General features: G+C 25.7%; 1 protein-coding gene across 1 annotated transcript in view; it reads left to right on the top strand.

Moving 5' to 3' along the window:
* The window catches only part of LOC107452118 (rho GTPase-activating protein 26), a 49923-nt gene that overhangs the window by 3962 nt on the left and 28435 nt on the right, over positions 1-17526 (top strand). Inside the window, exons 2-11 of the mRNA XM_016068430.3 lie at positions 451-546; positions 3002-3063; positions 5799-5870; positions 5986-6087; positions 6861-6971; positions 7632-7674; positions 11807-11868; positions 13088-13150; positions 14197-14266; positions 16990-17087. Of these exons, the coding sequence (XP_015923916.1) occupies positions 451-546; positions 3002-3063; positions 5799-5870; positions 5986-6087; positions 6861-6971; positions 7632-7674; positions 11807-11868; positions 13088-13150; positions 14197-14266; positions 16990-17087 (779 nt within the window). The remainder of the gene's footprint in view (positions 1-450; positions 547-3001; positions 3064-5798; positions 5871-5985; positions 6088-6860; positions 6972-7631; positions 7675-11806; positions 11869-13087; positions 13151-14196; positions 14267-16989; positions 17088-17526) is intronic.

Here is a 17526-nt window from a genome sequence, read left to right as displayed (position 1 = left end):
TATTTTTCTTGCAATGTCCTACAAAATGTTGTGGCTAATCTATATCAGCAAGAATAATAATAACTTGTTATCATTTATATTTCCCTTAAACTTAGTATTTTGTGAAATTAAAAGGTATTATAATTAGCTCCATTTCTTTGTATTCTAAAATTGTTTGTCATATTACACTGTTGAAAATAACAAACAAATAAACAAATGTCTTTAAAAGAGATTTCTTATCAATTAATTATGATAAAAAAAGGTAAGTAAAGATTTGCCCAGGTTAAATGGTCAGAGGTTGAGCATTACAAAAGCTTTAATCAATGACTTTTCTTTAGTTGAAATTTTGTTTAACTAAATTTTGTTTAATTTTGTTTTGCTTTAAACTTTTAATTTTAAGAAATAAATTATCAGTTTTAATGTACATTATTTTTAAAGAAATGGAATGATTTAGTTTCATTTTTATTTTAGCACTATCCAAAGCTCAACGCAGTTTGGCTTCAACATTAATGAACTTTCAATTGGACTGTATTGGTTCAAGTCAAACAGATGATGAAATCATTATTGGTATATGTTCTGAATCCTTAGATCTTTCAAACCCGTTCTTTTTTTTAATTTCAAGTATATTTAATAATTAAAGCATATCATATATTAAAATTAGGTACAGGAAGAAAAAAAATTACTTGATATTTTTTTGTCAATGAAGTTTTTATTAAGTTATTTGAAAAAGTTTTAGTAACAACCAGAATATAAGAAGATTAAATATCTTGAATTACTATTAGCGCTTGTGTGCATGCAAAATATTTTTTGTGTAAACATATAATTATTTTACTTAGTATTCCAAAATGCATGCAAATATTTATGTTTCTGTGTAATTGATAGAGTCGTATTATTAAATTCTTAAGTTTTTCAAAGTGTGACCATACATGGGAACACTACTTTTAAACAGTAACGAGTACAAGTACTTAAAAGTAACGAATAAAAAGTATAACTACAAAGCAAAAAAAAAATAACAATTTTAAAGTACTTTTTGTAGAAATTGAAAATTCAAAATAACCTATAAATTTCATTTTAAAAAATGTAAGAAAAAATATTTCTTTTTTTTAATTTAAAATGCATTAAATTTTAATTTAAAAGAATAAAATTTATAATGCAGGAAAATGTTACAAAATTCATGGACAGGTAAAAGTATGTACTTTTTGCTTTTACATTCGTAACTTGTAAAGAAAGTAAAAGTATTGCCATGTATGAATGTGACTTAAATGGCTAGAAGATTCTTCCATAATGTAGTGAGATTGTTTTACTTTTTTAAAATGTAATGTGATTTTAACCTAGCGGGAAAATTACCCTTGTTGTATTAAAATTGTTACATATATTTAAGTAAACATAAAAAGTAATAAAAAAATTACATTAATGTGAAAATGAATGTAAAATATTTGATAGATTTGTCATCTGTCTAGGAAAATATTTTAAAAATAAAGATTTAAAATTTGTATTTTGTTGAGTAAAATTAGGGAAGAAAAAAAAGTATTTTAAAGGAAAAAATGAGAGTAATGCCTTATAACTTGGTATCTCAGAATTTTTGAAACTTTTTCTGGAGTGAACACCTTAATAATGTACATATTAAACTCTTAGTATTACATAATAGTATGTCTTTTACAATGTATGTTCAACTGTCATGTAATGTCAGCATATTATATGGTAACATTCAATCCATATGTATCTCGTGGAGTAGTAGAAGTAACACAATGACTGGTGTAAGTGATTTTTTTTATTATGTTATTATAAATAGCCTTTTGATAATAATGATATGGTATGACTACAATTATGGGGGGGGGATAGGAATACTGCCAAATAACTTCATTTTAAGCATAATTTGCATTATTTTATTCCTTGTCTTTAGTGAACTTTTTTTTCCTTAGTTCTAATAAAACATATCTTATTGAAAGATTAGTAATTAAGTAGATCATTTGATCTACTTAATTATGCAGAAAAGTAATTTTTCTAGAATCAAAACAGAGTAGAAAATTTTTTATTTTAAAATAATATCAATTTAATCAAATTCATAATATACTTTATGACTGCAAAATTATAAATAAAATTTGAAATTCAGTATTTTTAAAGTAGAATATGATGCCATTGAGTGTTTTTAATATAGATTCAGTATGTATAAGTACAATTATGTTAACTATGTTTTCCTTTCTTTCTAAGTTTACAAACCTCAGCCTTCTAGATTCTGACTAAAATGTTCAACCAATTTTATAATATAGCCTCTGTTCAAATTTTACTAAGTTCTTTAATTTCAAAGCTGTGAAGTTAGTATCTTTTTTTCTTTCACTAGTTATAAAAAAAAAGTATTATTATTTTGAATTATATGGTTCTAATAATTTTTAAATTTAACAAAAAAAGGTTCCTTCATGATTTTATTTATTCCAACTGATCTAGTAAGTGGTTTGAATATTGCTATTATTTGAAATTTTATTTTTAATTGGTTATTATTTGTTGGAAAATAACTTAGGACAATTATTGTTCTCTTATTAAGCATTCTTGCCATTTTTTTTTTATTATGAACACTTATCAGTTCTGTTTGAAAAAGTTATTGATTTTAATTATTTAAATTCCATCATTTTTGCTAGATCTTAGTAATGATTCATCTAATTTTGGCTATCATTTTCTTTTTTCCCTATTTAAATATTCATTTGCGTCTAGTAAATTCAATACTATCGAAATCACTAATTTTTATGTCCCTCCTGAATCAATAAATGAAAAATTTTTGAATAGATAAATTAAATCTAAAGTGAGTACAAAACATTGCTTCATAATTTATTTACATGCAAGTCACTTTGTTTAATAGACAATTTGTAGTAGCTTTTTTTTTTTTTTTTAAATAACAAGGGATTTGAAAATTTATTATTATTTATTTTCTTCCTTTCTACTCTTATTCTTTATCAATTTGTTATTTTTTTAGATTAAGAAACGTGGTTTGTTCTTCAAAATTTTTGCAATATTTTGTCTTTTACAGCTGGGTCGTTAAAAGAATTTGGACGTCTGGTCTGTGTAATTGAAGATGAGAGAGATAGAATGGTATGATAGTAATTATCTTTTTACCAAGAATATTACAATTAAAAAGTTAATTAAATATATACACAGATATGTTTAAATCCTATTTGAAAAGTGCTTATAGATAGATAGTTCAAATATTTGCTAAGAAAACAACAAAAATAGAGTAGTTAGGGGTCATTCTCACAAAAAGGTGATTTTTCTAGTCCCTTAGTAATACAGCAGATTTCTTAATATTTTTCGTCATCATTTTTCGTAAAGTTTAAGCTAATCAATCATAAGCATTTCTGCTAATAGAATCTAATATTTCGTTATTATTTTTTAATAAACATAACTTCAAAATCCCCTCCGTGGACGTCCCCACGTCTGTGACACAAAATAATTATTAATGGCTGTTAAACAATTTAAATGTTATTTCAATGATTTTTGTAGTTTTAATTAGTTAAATGTTTATAGTAGCTTTTTATTTAATATTTTTTAAAAAAAATTTTATTTCTACAAAATAAATGACTAGTAAACTTTGTCCATCAAAAATGATGTCTCCCTCCATGGACAATTAATATAGGTCAGTAAATATGCTATAGAGGGCAGCATGTCTGAAATACCTATAAGAGGGAAAGGTAACCATTCTATTTTCTAGTGTTAACTATCAGTTGTTTTTGTTCTCTTTGGTGTCAGTTTTGGATTGTTGTGTACAACTGAGGTTTGGCAAAGTTCTCCGTGGTCATCATAAAGAAGGTAAGAAAAAATTATTTTATATTTGATATATAAATTTTAGATAGCAAAAATGGTATATTTAATAAAAAGAACTGCACCAGTTTTGTAACTTTAAAATCAAAAGTCAGTAAAATTCAAGAACTAGTTTTTGTCTCTTCCATGGACTTCCCCTCCGTTGACATAGCAAGTCCATGGAGGAGATGACACAGTCAACGGAAAAGACAATGTGTTAGATAACCATAATACATTTTTATTAATTAAACTATTTTATTTTAATTGATATTTTTTAAAATGGAATAAATGCGTTATTTTATTTGTATTTTAAAGAAAATCAATTAAGTTTAACTTTTCCTTATCGGAGAAGTAAATATTGGAAATATTTTTCTAGATAATTTCTGTGATGTTTAACACTTTTTTTCTCTTCAAAATTTAGGGAAAAAAAATGGCAAAACCAAAATTTAAAAAAAGAAAGCAATCAAATGTTCAAATCCAAAAGAGAAGGGAACAGAAAAAACTTAGCATGAGATGGTAAAGCATGAGATAGTAACGAAGCATGAAGATGGTAAAAAAGAGAGAGAATGTTACCACCAAAGAAAAGCCTGTGGAAAAATTAAAAGTGTTCAAGAGATGAATGAACGTGAAAAGAGAAAAATAAGAAAAGTTTGGAAAGAAAAAGCAAGAAAATATCGTAAAAAAAAGGAAACGTTTGGAAGAACCTGGAGGATTAATCATATATACAACTCCGAGCTCACCTTCTCTATTGAATAATAATAACATTGTCAAAGAAAATAATTCTAATTAAAAAAGAAGATAGAAGAGAAAAACAAAAAGCTAAATACTAGACTTGAAGGATATAAGAAAAAATTAAGCAGATTTCAGAAAAGTAAAGAGAAGAATGTCCGTTGACTATTACATCTCCTCCGTAGACAAGACCGAATTTCAAATCTTGTAAAAAATAAAATAGAAAACTTGACCATTATTATAAGGACATATAACGAAAATAAATAAAGGCACTTATGTAATTTTTATCACTTTTTTAATTACTTTAATTTAAGAATTTTTTTTATCTATTTATGCCTTTTCAGTGAGAATGACCCTTAGATAAAATAAAAAATTTAAACAGTTCAAATCCCATGAAAATGTCTATTTACTGGACAGTTTTTAACAAACAAAATAAATAAATTTCTTCTTCCCACTCCCTAATAATTGTAATTTTTAAACTCTCCTCTTACATTGTTTATAATAACTTAAAATTTATATTGCTTTAATGATCACATTCAAATAGTTAATAATAGGAATAAATTATGAACATCAATAAAGCTAAGTATTAGAGAATGAAAGAAACAGGTGTAAACTGGTTTTATGTTGATCTAAATTATGAAAGTTTTATTAAGAAATATGCTTAATTCTGTTCCTAGATTTACCATATTTTTTTATTAAATAGAATTGATTTATTTTTTGAATTTGAAAATTATTTTTATCTCTATATCTTTTGTTCTAATTTTTCACATCTAACAAAATAATAAAAAATTTATCTTTATTCATGAAGAAAAATTCAACTTATATACTTAATTTTAATCAAAAATTTTTATTTTATCTAATTGAACATTTAATAGATTACTGAACTTAATGAAATTTGTATGATTCCACCACTGTGTAAGCAAAATTCCCCCAAAATTGAATTACAAGTTTTTCAAGCAGAATCAACTGATAAAGATTATTTTTACTTTAGTTATTATAAAAAGCATTTGGCAGATTTTTTTTTCTCCAAAATTCATGTAAGCATGGTATTTTGCATATTTTTACTTAGAGAAGAAGGGGGAAATTCTTTCTCCAAAATATACTTTAGTAATATTTGAGCAACCCCTAACTTGATTCGCTTAATATCATAGTTAATTAAAATTCATATCTTTTTATAAATGACTGTAAGTGCGTCCAAAAATGTTTTTATATTTATTATTTAAAATATGTTATTTTTATGTTTGTTACTATTTAATTAGCATATTATTTTGTAGTATTTATACATGTTATTATTTTATTAGCTGGATCGCGCTGAAGAGACACTAATTATACCTATTGAAAATTTTCGAAAAGAAAACATAGGAGCGGCAAAGGTATGACTTATGTATTGTAACAGTAAAAATTCTGTTAGATTATGTTTAAATTTTACTGTTTCACTATTAGTTATTTTGATCCTTAATGCTTAATTACTTCTTCATTTTTCTTCAGGAAGGAAAAAAGAAATTCGACAAAGGAACTGCAAAGTTCTGCCAATCATTAGAACGGCACCTAAATTTGTCATTGAAAAAAGGAGAAAGTCACTTACAAGAGGTAAAAAATAGTATCTTGAAAAGGTGTCTTTATTAATATCATTTAGCACTTTGTTACGATTTCGTTTTAACTGAGGAATTAAGTAATGCAGTAAATTTTAAATAAAAATTGTTTGCTTCTGTTATGATCTTTATTTATAATAGTATTTTATGATGCTTAGTTTAGTTTTGAAGTAAACTACCCATTTTCATTGTAATTTTTCTTTATTTTTTTTTGGCTTAACTGCATTACATAAAGTGCTAAAAAATGGAATTACAACTTGCATTCTTATTTTAAATGTGCATTAATCAAATCTTAAAGTGATTCTCAAATGTAAAAATGTTTCTCTCATTTTGTTTTCAAAATTGAACTTAGCCTAATTTGCATTTTTGAATATTTCTTTAAATGTCAAATCGTGAATAAACAACTATTGCAATAATAGATATTTATAAGTCTTAAATTTTATATTACATCTAACCATAAATGTAAATCAACAGTTTTATTTAGCTAATGTAAAAAATTTCTACCTATTTCTTTTAAGTTATAGAAATTCCTGATTTTAACTTCTGTTGATTTTAATATAATTTGCTTGACTTTTTTTATACATATATTAACATTCATTTTTTATTCTTTACTTTTTCTTTTCTACTATATTATCAAAAAAGTGTTTTTTCTGTATTAAGAACATATTTCACATTCAAGTATTAAGCTTTTTTTATATCCATTTTCACTTTATCTAATTAAACAGTTCAATTTTATGAAACTGTATTCAAAATTTTCCATTTAATTTGTAGGCTGATGCTACTCTAGAAATGGAGCAACGACATTTCTTTCAAGCTTCATTAGAATATGCTTCTTTGTTAATGAAAATTCAAGAAAAAAAGAAATTTGAATTTGTAGAAACAGTAGGTATTTTTTATGAAGATATGAAATGACTTAAAGAGTGTAAAAGACTACTTAGCACTATTTTTTTTTCTCTTTTACATTTATTAATAGCTTTATTATGAATAGTTTATTGCGAAGCTTTATTTATTTTCAAATTACACAGATTGTGTATCATATAAATGAAAAGTTTAACATAAAATGTGGAAAGATAAATACTACTGCAGCATAAAAAAAAATAATAAAGAAAAAAAGAGATAAAATAATGCATTTCTTGCGAATATTACTAAAGTTATTCTTTTTTAAATGTTACAAGATACGTACCTCATAAACAATATAGCGTAATGAATGTTTTTTAGACTAAAATACAAAGACGATGTTTAGAAAAAGTTAAGAAATGCGAAGTTTAGAAAAAAGTTACAGAATTTGAAGTGTATTCTATTAAATATTTATGTTTGGATATTCTTATCTTGATAATTTAACATACATATTTATCAATATTTTTATCATCTTATAAGCTTTTGTTACAATTTGCACTAAAAAGAAGTATTTTTTTCATTGCAAGTTAAATCGTAGATTTCTATTCTTTTTCGTTACATAAAGTGTAGAATTTCATGCCTTATAAAATGTTCAAACATGAAATTAAATTTATGTATGAACTTATATATTTTTTCTTTAATTAGATTCTCAGTTTCATGGCTGGCCTAATGACATTTTATCATCAAGGTTAGTATTTTGTTTTTCTTAATTTTACCAGTAAATGTTAACTTATTATATTCCACTTCTAATTCTTGTCACATTGAAATTTGTTTAATTTTATAGTATTATTCTTCATTTTTAAATCAAAGAAATTTTTTATTGTTTTATCAATTTATATATTCACATGGCACAAGTTGACACAAAGATTTTCATAGAATATGAGAACCTCAATTTGGCTTTTTTTTAAAAATTTAATTTTAACCTAATTTGGCTTTTTTATGTAAATTAATTAAATATGAGTATAATTATAAATATTAAGATGTTTAAATTACGTTGATACATGTTCTCAAGGTTTGAAAAACTTTTGTGATCACTACAAGTCTTAATTTTGAAGAAAAAAAATGAGCTTTTGAATATTAATAAAAAACACAAATTTTTGACTGACTTTCTATTTTAAAAAGAAGCACTTCAAACTGAAAATTGAAGATTTGTAATGACAGAAAAATAAAGTCAACATCTTTCTGATTACTATTACATATTTCAAATCTTATTCATCATTACACACTTTGCAGAATGAATTATAACTTTTTCTCAAAACCTTTCAATAATGTGAAAATTAGTTTCTTGATAATATTATGAATATAGTTTCCTGTTGTAAGAATTATAGTTTCAATGTAAGAATATATTTATGGGCTTTGGGTAGAATTTGTCAGATAATTTATTTTTACCAGTACATGTGGATTAATATAACAGATTTAAATATTGGATATTTATTTGTTTTTAAAAAGTACATATGGGGATCTATGTTTACTTTGTCTGAAATGGTAAATTTTCGAATGATGAAAAAAGAAAAGAAAGCCTACTATATTTCTGATAACGCTCACAGCATTATGTTTAACTGCTTGTCAACATTATAGATTATCTCCTTGCTGATAATATATTAAATTGAACCTAATGAAGAAAATAATATTAATTTCAAAAATTTAAAAGCTAAAGTGTAGAATGAAAGTTTCAAAAAATTAGGTGAGAAAGTTAATTAAGTCAGAAATTTTTCTTTGATCTTAAAATTAGTAACCTTGCTCCTGTAAAATATAAAGTGATATTTCAGCTAGAATTTAAACTAACTGCCATTCGCTTTACATTAATAAGGAAGTATTTTGCATGTTTGTTCCACATTAATGATAGGTAGGAATTTTTTGTAAACATTGGTTTGAATTGTCACTATTAGAGTTAACAGTATTTAATCGCATTTACATAGCTGCCAAATGTACAGATTTTATCGGAATGGTTCCGATTTTTATGCCTTGTTCCGATAATACGATTTTGGGTCAAAATGTTCCGATTTTTCATCATAGCGTAATTTTTTCTTTTACTCTACAAAGCGATCCATGTCCGATTGGCGAAATCCAATCAAGTCGCGTTATCACTTGGCTCCACCTCTAGCTCCATTCGTATATTTGATGACGTATGTACGGGTCGCCTCACAGGCACCAAGAGGAAATTTTAGCTTCCTGACTCCTTGTCTTTTACTTGCAACCGTACCGGTGTTGAATGTTTACTCTGAACGCATCTCTTCGATTTGAGTTTAGCTTTGAATGTTTTTCCACGTGGTAATCTGAAAAAATGTCAAAAATTCGGCGAAATTATCTTCGCGACAATTATAGTGAAGAATTTGATTTCATCAAAAAAAATCAAGAAAGGGGACATTGTATGCGTTATGTTTTGCTTGCAATACAGACATTAGTATAGCACACATGGCGGAAAGTGTGATATCATTCCACACGGGAAAACAGCATAGCATGCTACCGCGTATACAAATATGAAAAAGTCTTCAAAAATTTCCGATTTTGTGTCGTCCACTATTGATCTACAATCAATTAGAAGCGAACTATTGTTCACAGGATTTCTCCTTGAACACAATATTCCGTTAGCTGCTGCGGACCATGCATCAAAGTTGTTTTGTGCAATGTTTCCAAATACGCTGGAGGTAAAAAAATACTCGTGCGGGAGAACGAAAACTAGTTATTTGGTTCAAGAAATCGCAAATAACACTTCCGAGCAAATTATAAAAAAGCTGACGACTAATGTGTTTAATATAGCGACAGGTGGGAGCAATGACTCGTCGGACAATCAAATGTATCCAATCGTGGTCACATTTTTCGATGATGTGTTGGAGTTATTGAGCTGCACTCTTATATCTTTGCCAGTTTTAAATGATTCGAGTACAGGTCAAACTATTGCCAATCTAATTTGTGTCTTTTTTTCTGAACACAGCATACCATGGGAAAATTGTTTATCGTTTTCCTGCGATAATGCAAGGAATATGATGGGGAAAAACAAAGGAGTTAGTGCATATCTCAAGGAAAATCATTCTAATCTGTTAGTTTTTGGCTGCCTTTGTCATCTGATCAACCTGGCGGCTGAAAAATGAGCAAGGACTTTGCCCATTTCATTTGATGACATACTTATAGATATTTATTATTGTTTTCATAGAAGTGGGAAACGAAAATTAGAATTTAAAAAATTTCAAATGTTTGACAAAGAAGGTGGTAAAAAAATTCTAAAACATTGTGCGACAGGATGGTTATCCCTTGGTAAATGTATCACTCGCTTACTTGAACAATGGAGAAGTCTTCTCTTATATTTCAAAGAAGTGTGTTCTGAGAGCAAAGTAACTACAGATTTCTCACCAAAAATTTCGGCGTATGTAATACCAAAATTACAGAAGCAACAAACAAATGAAGATGTTCAAACAGAAGGTGAGGGGTCTAAAATAAAAAATACTAAGCGCAAGGTTTCCGATACTGCCCCAGTCTGTTCAAAAAAGATGAAATCTAAACAGAAAATGAAGTCAAATGATGGGTTTAAGCAAGGTTTAAAAACAAAAGTTTCTCAAGAGAACTTAAAGAAATTTTTAGGTAGAGATGAAAGAATTTTTCTCGTCCTTAGTTCTAATTTGCATCATTCTTTAGCTTTCTTTCTAAAAAATGTCATTATCGTTTTTGAAAAATTCAACATATTGTTTCAATATGAAGAACCTCAGGTTCACAAAACAAAACGTGAACTTGCAAATTTTTTCACTGAATTATTAAGTAGATTTGTAAAGGTAAGTGTTATTAGCAGTTCAAACTCTGTATTTGATGTTAGGTATAACATATTTGAGAACCAAAAAAAAGATGATGAGTTAGTTGTTGGCTCTGAATGCAAGGACTCCATTAAAGAACTCTCTAACAAAGAAAGAGCTGAAGAGTTTTTTTCTCATGTGAGAAAATACTTCTGTGCATCTTGTGATTATATAATTGCTAATTTCCCTCATAATTTGCCATTATTAGAACATGCTGAAATTTCTAAAAAAAACTGAGAAGACATTTTCATCTGTGAAATATTTTATTGACTTATATCCCTCTATGCTACTTAAAGAAAATTATGAATCGTATTTTGATGCAGTTGATACTCTCGAGTCAGAGTTTCTGTCCTATCAGCTTGAAAAATGTCCTGAATCTACTATAAATAATGAAAGAGCTGATAAGCAGTGGGCAGAACTCTCTAAAGAGAAAGGTCCTCTAGGAAAACTAAAATATGCGAGATTATCAAGGGTGATGTTAGGAATTTTAACATTTCCTCACAGTAATGCAGCCTGTGAAAGACTTTTTAGTCTAGTGCGAAAAAATAAGACTGAGTTTAGGGGTAGCATGAATGTGTCTACTTTGCAGGCAATTTTGATTACCAAGTCCCAAATGATTCAGCCTTGTTATAGACAAGTGTCTGATGAAAAGTTTTTAAAATCAGCCAAATCTGCTACAACTGTAGCACTTAACAAGAATAATTGAATATTTTTTTATATGTGTTTATTGTCACATATGTTTTGAGTAATAATAAAATATTTTTTTTTTTTTAAATATGTTTTAAATTACTAAAATCAGCTATCATTTCTGTTTAATTAGTTTGTTGAATAAGAATAATAATCAGAAATCTTGTCAGTTGATATGTATTATAATCAATAATAATTGTTACATCAAATTTTATAGTTACAATTATGCAAACATTTAGTGTAAAGAAGTTAACTTTAATGTCGCGACCGCATGACGTGTTCCTATTTTTTTTCCTGGTAGGTATGCATTTATTTTAATTCATTTTAACTATTATTTTACTTTTTCAGGCTATGAAGTGGCTAATGAATTTAAACCATTTATGACAGATCTGCAACGACGACTTCAAAGAGTAAGACCAATTATGAATAATTATATTATTTTTAAGAAGGTTTAAGTCTAATTTGACATTATTTATTTTCTACTAAAAAGTTTTTGTTTTAAACAAAAAAGCTGCATTTGTTTCCTTTTAACAAGCTTTTTCAATTTTTTTTTAAATAATGGCTCATATCTGAAACTAAATTTGAAATCAGTAATTAATGACTTAACTTAAAAAAAAAAAAAAAAAAAAAATTCTGCTTTTTCAAACCAATTAACTTTTTTAACATAAGCATTTTCCATGTTTCTTTTTTTTTTTTTTTAAAGAATTGTATAATTTACAAGTGGTTGTGAATCGTACAATATTATAAAATGTTTCATCTAACTCAAACATCATGCTTACTGTGGGTTTCAGTGATGTAACACAGAATTAGTCATTGCTGCAGATGTAAGAGATGAAAATTTTAACAGTATTAATAAGAAAATATTGAATCTATCAAGCACTAGTTAGAATTTGAAAAATTTGTTTTTTTCCCCTCTCTTATTGTAGAAGTCGATGTTGAGTATTCTAAATAAAATTTGAAAATTATACTCCAATCGTTTTGATTACAAATGATCAGATGGTAGAAAGTACAAATTTAAATTAGTATTAGATAAGTTTTATATATCTTTATATTTGTAAGATATTTAACTGTCTGAAACAGATCAATCTTAAAATGCTTTAAAATAGTTTTTAAAAACGATTACTTAGAAACATTAAATATACACTTCAGTATTTATTATTTACAGGGAAAAAATTTGAATATTCTACAGAATTCGAACTAATTTCAAGCAAATTGATTAATTTTGGTTCACTTGCCTTTTGAAATTTTAACTTCTTAGCAAATAACTAAAGAAATAATGTAAAAAGTTTATAGTTCTTGGTTGGTTATAGAAATTTCTTAACTGCAGATTTCATTGTTTATACCCACAAAGCTAGTGTGGTTTATGTAGTTGCAGTTTATAAAATTGTGTTAGATAGAACTTCTACTGTATCTATTTAATATATTTAAAAAATTACATTGTCTAAAGTATGCTTAGTCAATTATACATTGAATTTATTAAAAATTTAAATGTAAATAAAAATTATTAATTTTGTATATCCTCATAACTATTGATGTGTTAAATATAATCAAATGAATGAAACCAAATGAAATATTCCTTATTATTAATATAATTTTACTTTATAACTACATTGTTTTACATTTCTTTAGACAAGAGATAATTTTAATGCTACAGACAAAGAAGCTGAACAACTAAAAAGAAAAACTTTAGAAGTATGTATATTTATATGTTATGTATATCTGTATAATTCATTATAAATAATTGTTTTGATTATTCTGTAAGGGAAAAGGATGCAAAAAAGAGGGAACTCTTCTCTATTTGTAATCACTTTGTTAAATTTATTATTATAAATAGTGATGCTCATTGCTGAAATTTATAATTAATCCTATTGTAATATTTTGTGCCCAACCTCTTTTGATGAAAATGTTTCAGTGTTAAGAAAATAAAGTTTGAACTGATTATTCTATTATACTGGTAGCAAAAATATCAAGTTATTGTATCAATTTGTACTTAAAAATGTATTGGTATGGAATTTTTAAAGATAAACTTCAAAAAAGCATATTTACTTGTATTTATTTTGATATAAATAAAAAATGTAACTTTTTTTACTTCAAAAATCAAATTTTTTTATTCTACTTGTTTTGATGTTCATCCCATGCTGCTCTTTTATTTATTCTAAATTTTTATATTTTATCTTGAGGAGATATTTTATGGCTGACATCTAAATTATCATGAATATTATGTTTCCACATTTAAAGGGCTAAAAATTCCTTCTAAATGCCATAAAAATGAAGCATTATTTTACTGTATACAGTTTATTTGTCATTTTATTTAAAAAAGTAGACTCATGGCATTCTGTTCGATAATATATTTTATATCTCTCTTATTAAATAGTATACTAAAAATATCTACTCTGATGTATGTACAGCTATTGTTTCATTAAATACTGTTTTCTTCCCTTACATTTTAAATAAAACAAATACATTTATAAAGAGTTAATAATAAAGTTTGAAATAATCTTTTTCAGAGTTAATTTTAAATTACATTACAAAGTTATAATTTAGTATATTTTTTATAATTTAGTATATTTTTAGATAATTTTTCTAAAACCTTTTTTTTTGGGGGGCTTAGTTTCAAAAAAGTTTTCATTTTCAAGGTTTTTATTTTTAATTATTTTTTTGTTTGTTTTTGTTTATGATTTTGTTTTATTTTCTTGTAAATTTTCTTTATTTAAGAATTTTTATTTAAATGACCATAGAAAGCTCAAGACCCAGGTACATTAAATAAAATGTATACAAGACAGGGCTATCTCTTCTTACAAGAAAAGAGTAAGTCTTCATATTTTGTTATTTTAATTTGGTATCTCATTTTGTTTTATTTGGCTTTTCTTTTTTTCTACTTTCTCTTTTTTTATTATGACATTTTTAATGATATTACTGTAAACAAAAGTTTAGAAATAGCAATGAAACCTTTTTGTTTTTAGAAACTTCGTAGATCATACAATATCAAACTAATGATACACATCATTGTAACTGTCATTAAAATGATCAAATTGCTTATCTGTAACTATTTCATGAATTTGAAGAAAAATATAGTTGTTGCTAACTAAAGTTAAATTTTTAATATTTCTATTTATATAAACTAATTAGCATATTCTTAATGAACATTTTTAACATATAAAGATTTTGTTTTTATAACGAAAGAATATTAGCTACTTAAAATTTATTATTTTCTTACCTTTGTTTTATTTATTCAAATGTTGTTTTATTTATAAACTTGAATTTAATACTTTTATTAATTTATTTATCTTTTTAACTGATATTCTTGGTAATTGTTCATATAATTTTCCTGCTTCAATATAATGAAATTAAAACTTATTTAATTTTAATAAAGCAGCAAATTCTAGCTATGATTTTTTTTGTGACATATTATTATTCGTATCTAAAATTATAATCACTGGTGTGTATGGATATTATTCTTAATGATAAGTTATTCTCACAGTCAAATTATGTATATTTCTGCTACCCCATAAGTATATTTGCTGTGATTGAAATGTTTTAGTATTTTGATAAACATGTCAGTTTCTTTATTATTTTTTTACTAAAAACTACTCATATGTTAAAGAAAATAATGCTCTTCTAATTGCCATCACTATTTATCTAATTGTGATACTGATTTCTGATTATGAAAGTTTTGAAATAATTTATAATTAGTTTTCAATCTAACTTATTGAATCCTGTGTTGGAATATTTTTCATACTTAAAACTAATCAATATATGCTTTATTTCATCAATTAGTTCTGAAAATTGATTGTTAGAAAGAATTTCAAAAATATGATATTTATAACTTAAATGCAATTTTTCAATAAGTTAATTTTTATTTCTTAATTTTAACCTTATGTTTTCTCATGTACTCTGTTTAGATAATATATTATTTTACTGATTATTCAAAAACTTATTTCATAAATGTTATTTCATAAATGTTATTTCAAATTTGAATTCACTTATGAAAATTTAAGATAAGCAAGTTATTTTTTCCATATGTTTTGAACCAATGTTTTGCCTTAAAAATTAGAAATGATAAGATGCTCTTTAAAAAATATTTATAAGAAATACAAAAAAAAAAATTATCAATTATGCAATAAAGAGTGTGGAGGTGAATCAAGATGGTTATTGAAATACATGGTGAAATGATACACATAATTCATCTGTGATAGTTGTTTAAATGTGATATCTGTAAATCTCATGAATATAAATCACAGTGAAGTTTCTTGAATGCCTACTGCATGTATGTAAATTGTAAATTGCAACTTTTTGTTAAGTAATTAGGATATGTGATTTACAGGATAATAAACATGAAATGTTGATTTCTAAAGGACATGGTAGCCTTCAACTTGCAAAACGTTACAGCTTTGAATACTGTTATTCAAAAGCATTATTTTAAAATCCAGTATTATGAGTCATTTTACTGCAATTAAAATTTATCTCTATCTTTGATGATAAAATCATATACATATGCATTAGAAATGAGCTTGGGCTCTCTTTTAGAGATCTGAATTCTACGAATTTTAATCCGAACCCACTCAAGCCCAAGATACGTAGGATTACTTAGAGCTTGAATCTGCCCTAGCGCAGGATATACATTGCATAAGGGCCAAATTTTGCAATATCGTCACTTGGCCTTTGATGTCTAAGCAGAGAAATTAGTAAAATAAAATCTTTTCTATCACCAACCTGTGAAAGAAAAAGCAAAGAGGAAAACTGTACCTACTGAAACTTCAAGATGACTAAAACAAAAATTAAAAAAGAAAACCGAAATATTAAGCTAAATAGAAGTCATTTGACAATTAGTGCTAGCCTCACGAAGCAAAAGCACCAAACTAAATAGCTTGCCGAAATTTTTATACTTTATAAATTTTACATTTTTTATGCTTAATAACAGATCCCGAAGTTTGTTTAAAAGTTGTAAAAAAGTATATGAAAATTTTATCGTTAATCTGAGACCGTCTCATCTCTAATATACATAGCAGTGTAACATGGTTTGAAAGCTGCTGAATTTTGTATCTCAAGGTTAGGGTCAAGATGACTTGGATGTCAATTGAAATAAAAATTTAAAAGCGATTATTTCAACTTGTTCAGATTACCAGGTTTTTACTGTTTATTAAACTCAATATCTATGGAAAAATTCTAAGTCATCTGGCTTAACAAATAAAAAGATTTTTAAATCACAAATTCTTCAAAATGCTTTAAAAAAATTTTAGATACAATACATGGGAATTGCCCCGTTGAAACTGGAAATATTTACTCTCATTGCTTAGTAATTTTTAATAAAAATTTTGGTACAAGAATATTAAATTTCTTCCAGAATTGTGTTTAGTATTGCTTAGATTTAAGCTCCTTTTTTACACAAGGAATATCCAACATTTCTCGGAAAAAGAAAGAGCAAGTTATTAATAACAAAGACTTAAAAACTTATCATCCTCAATATAATTCCTACATGTTTTAATAGTTTTGCAATTTTTAATAAATTATAAAATTTTGCTTCCTTGCAGAAGCTTTAGGATCCACCTGGTCTAAACATTTTTGCCAATATCAAAAGTACCAAAAGAAATTTTCATTGATGCCATATTCACAAACCATTGGAAAAATAGTAAGTTGTATTAGAGTAAAGTTTTTCTTTTTATATTTTGGTCCATTTTTCTGTGTATAATTTTATTACTTAGGTTCATTCAAAACTCATTTGATTAATTTTGATTTAAAAAAAAACATTTTTACTAATCATTTGAGAAGTAGCATCAAATTTAATATACTTAATTGAATATTTGATTAACATATCTCTAATCTCTGGCAGCATATTTCAAACCTAAAATCGAAAATTAAGTTAAATGTGAATAATTAAATTATTTTAACATATTTAAACCTGAGAACACACTGTTAATCATGGTAAGATAAATTTTCAAATTAAACGTAATTAGTTTACTATTATGTACAGTTATTCCCTTCTATTAAAATGTAAAACGTTTTGCTCATAACACACTAGGCTCAAATCAATGGCAATTTCTAATGAAAGAATGCATAATAATTAAAGA

Source organism: Parasteatoda tepidariorum, chromosome X1 (assembly GCF_043381705.1).
Source record: "Parasteatoda tepidariorum isolate YZ-2023 chromosome X1, CAS_Ptep_4.0, whole genome shotgun sequence".
Taxonomy (NCBI): domain Eukaryota; kingdom Metazoa; phylum Arthropoda; class Arachnida; order Araneae; family Theridiidae; genus Parasteatoda; species Parasteatoda tepidariorum.
Note: the sequence above shows the minus strand (reverse complement) of the source record. Positions and strands in the feature narration are given on the sequence as shown.